This window comes from Macaca nemestrina, chromosome 6 (assembly GCF_043159975.1).
Source record: "Macaca nemestrina isolate mMacNem1 chromosome 6, mMacNem.hap1, whole genome shotgun sequence".
NCBI classification, from domain to species: Eukaryota; Metazoa; Chordata; class Mammalia; order Primates; family Cercopithecidae; genus Macaca; species Macaca nemestrina.
In genome coordinates this window covers 63,245,203-63,245,906 of record NC_092130.1, presented here as the reverse complement: position 1 = coordinate 63,245,906, position 704 = coordinate 63,245,203, and the positions used below count along the sequence as shown (strand labels likewise).

Here is a 704-nt window from a genome sequence, read left to right as displayed (position 1 = left end):
ACAGAGCAAGACTCCATCTCAGAAAAGAAAACAAAACAAAAAAGTAAGCTTAAGGAAACATTGGCCACTTCTAACCTCTTAGCCAAGGTGTACAGATGAGAAGACAATGGAAAATGTCTCACATTTCTACAAATGCACTGGTTTACAAAACCGACACTCTCAAACGATGTTGAAATATGCCCGTGGGAGGAGATCCCTATTTTAGAATGTTTGAATACACTGATTCTCCTGCTGGATAGTTTCCTTTGACAGAAGAGTATTTTTTTCTTTGTTTTTAATTTTCTTCAGTTTTTCCCTGTCAAAGTTCCCCACTTTTGACATGTTTGGCTTATCACTCATCTTGACTAAGGAAAACCTGTGGCTCACTCTAGACTAGATAGTAGCACCATACTCTTACTGTGTTTTCTTCTATGGTTAGATAGACAAATAGCATTGTGTTCCAATTGCCTACTGTATTCAGTGCAGGTTGGTGTACAGGTTGGTGGCCCAGGAGCAATAACCTGGGTTTATAGTAGAATATGCCATCTAGGTTTGCATAAGTGCACTCTATGATTTTCACACAATGATGAAATCATCTAATAACACATTTCTCAGAATGTGTCCACATCGTTAAGCAACACGAGACTGTAATTGTTTTGTTTCTGGCTGCTATAAATGACAACATCAGCAGTTGAACAAGGCTGGTTTTGATTGTAATCATAAAA

General features: G+C 37.9%; 1 protein-coding gene across 1 annotated transcript; it reads right to left on the bottom strand.

Moving 5' to 3' along the window:
- Positions 1 to 201: 201 nt before the first annotated feature.
- LOC105463193 (thymosin beta-15A) lies at positions 202 to 339 on the bottom strand. Its single transcript, XM_071097913.1, has one exon. The coding sequence runs from the start codon at positions 337 to 339 to the stop codon at positions 202 to 204; it is 138 nt and encodes a 45-aa protein (XP_070954014.1).
- Positions 340 to 704: the final 365 nt, after the last annotated feature.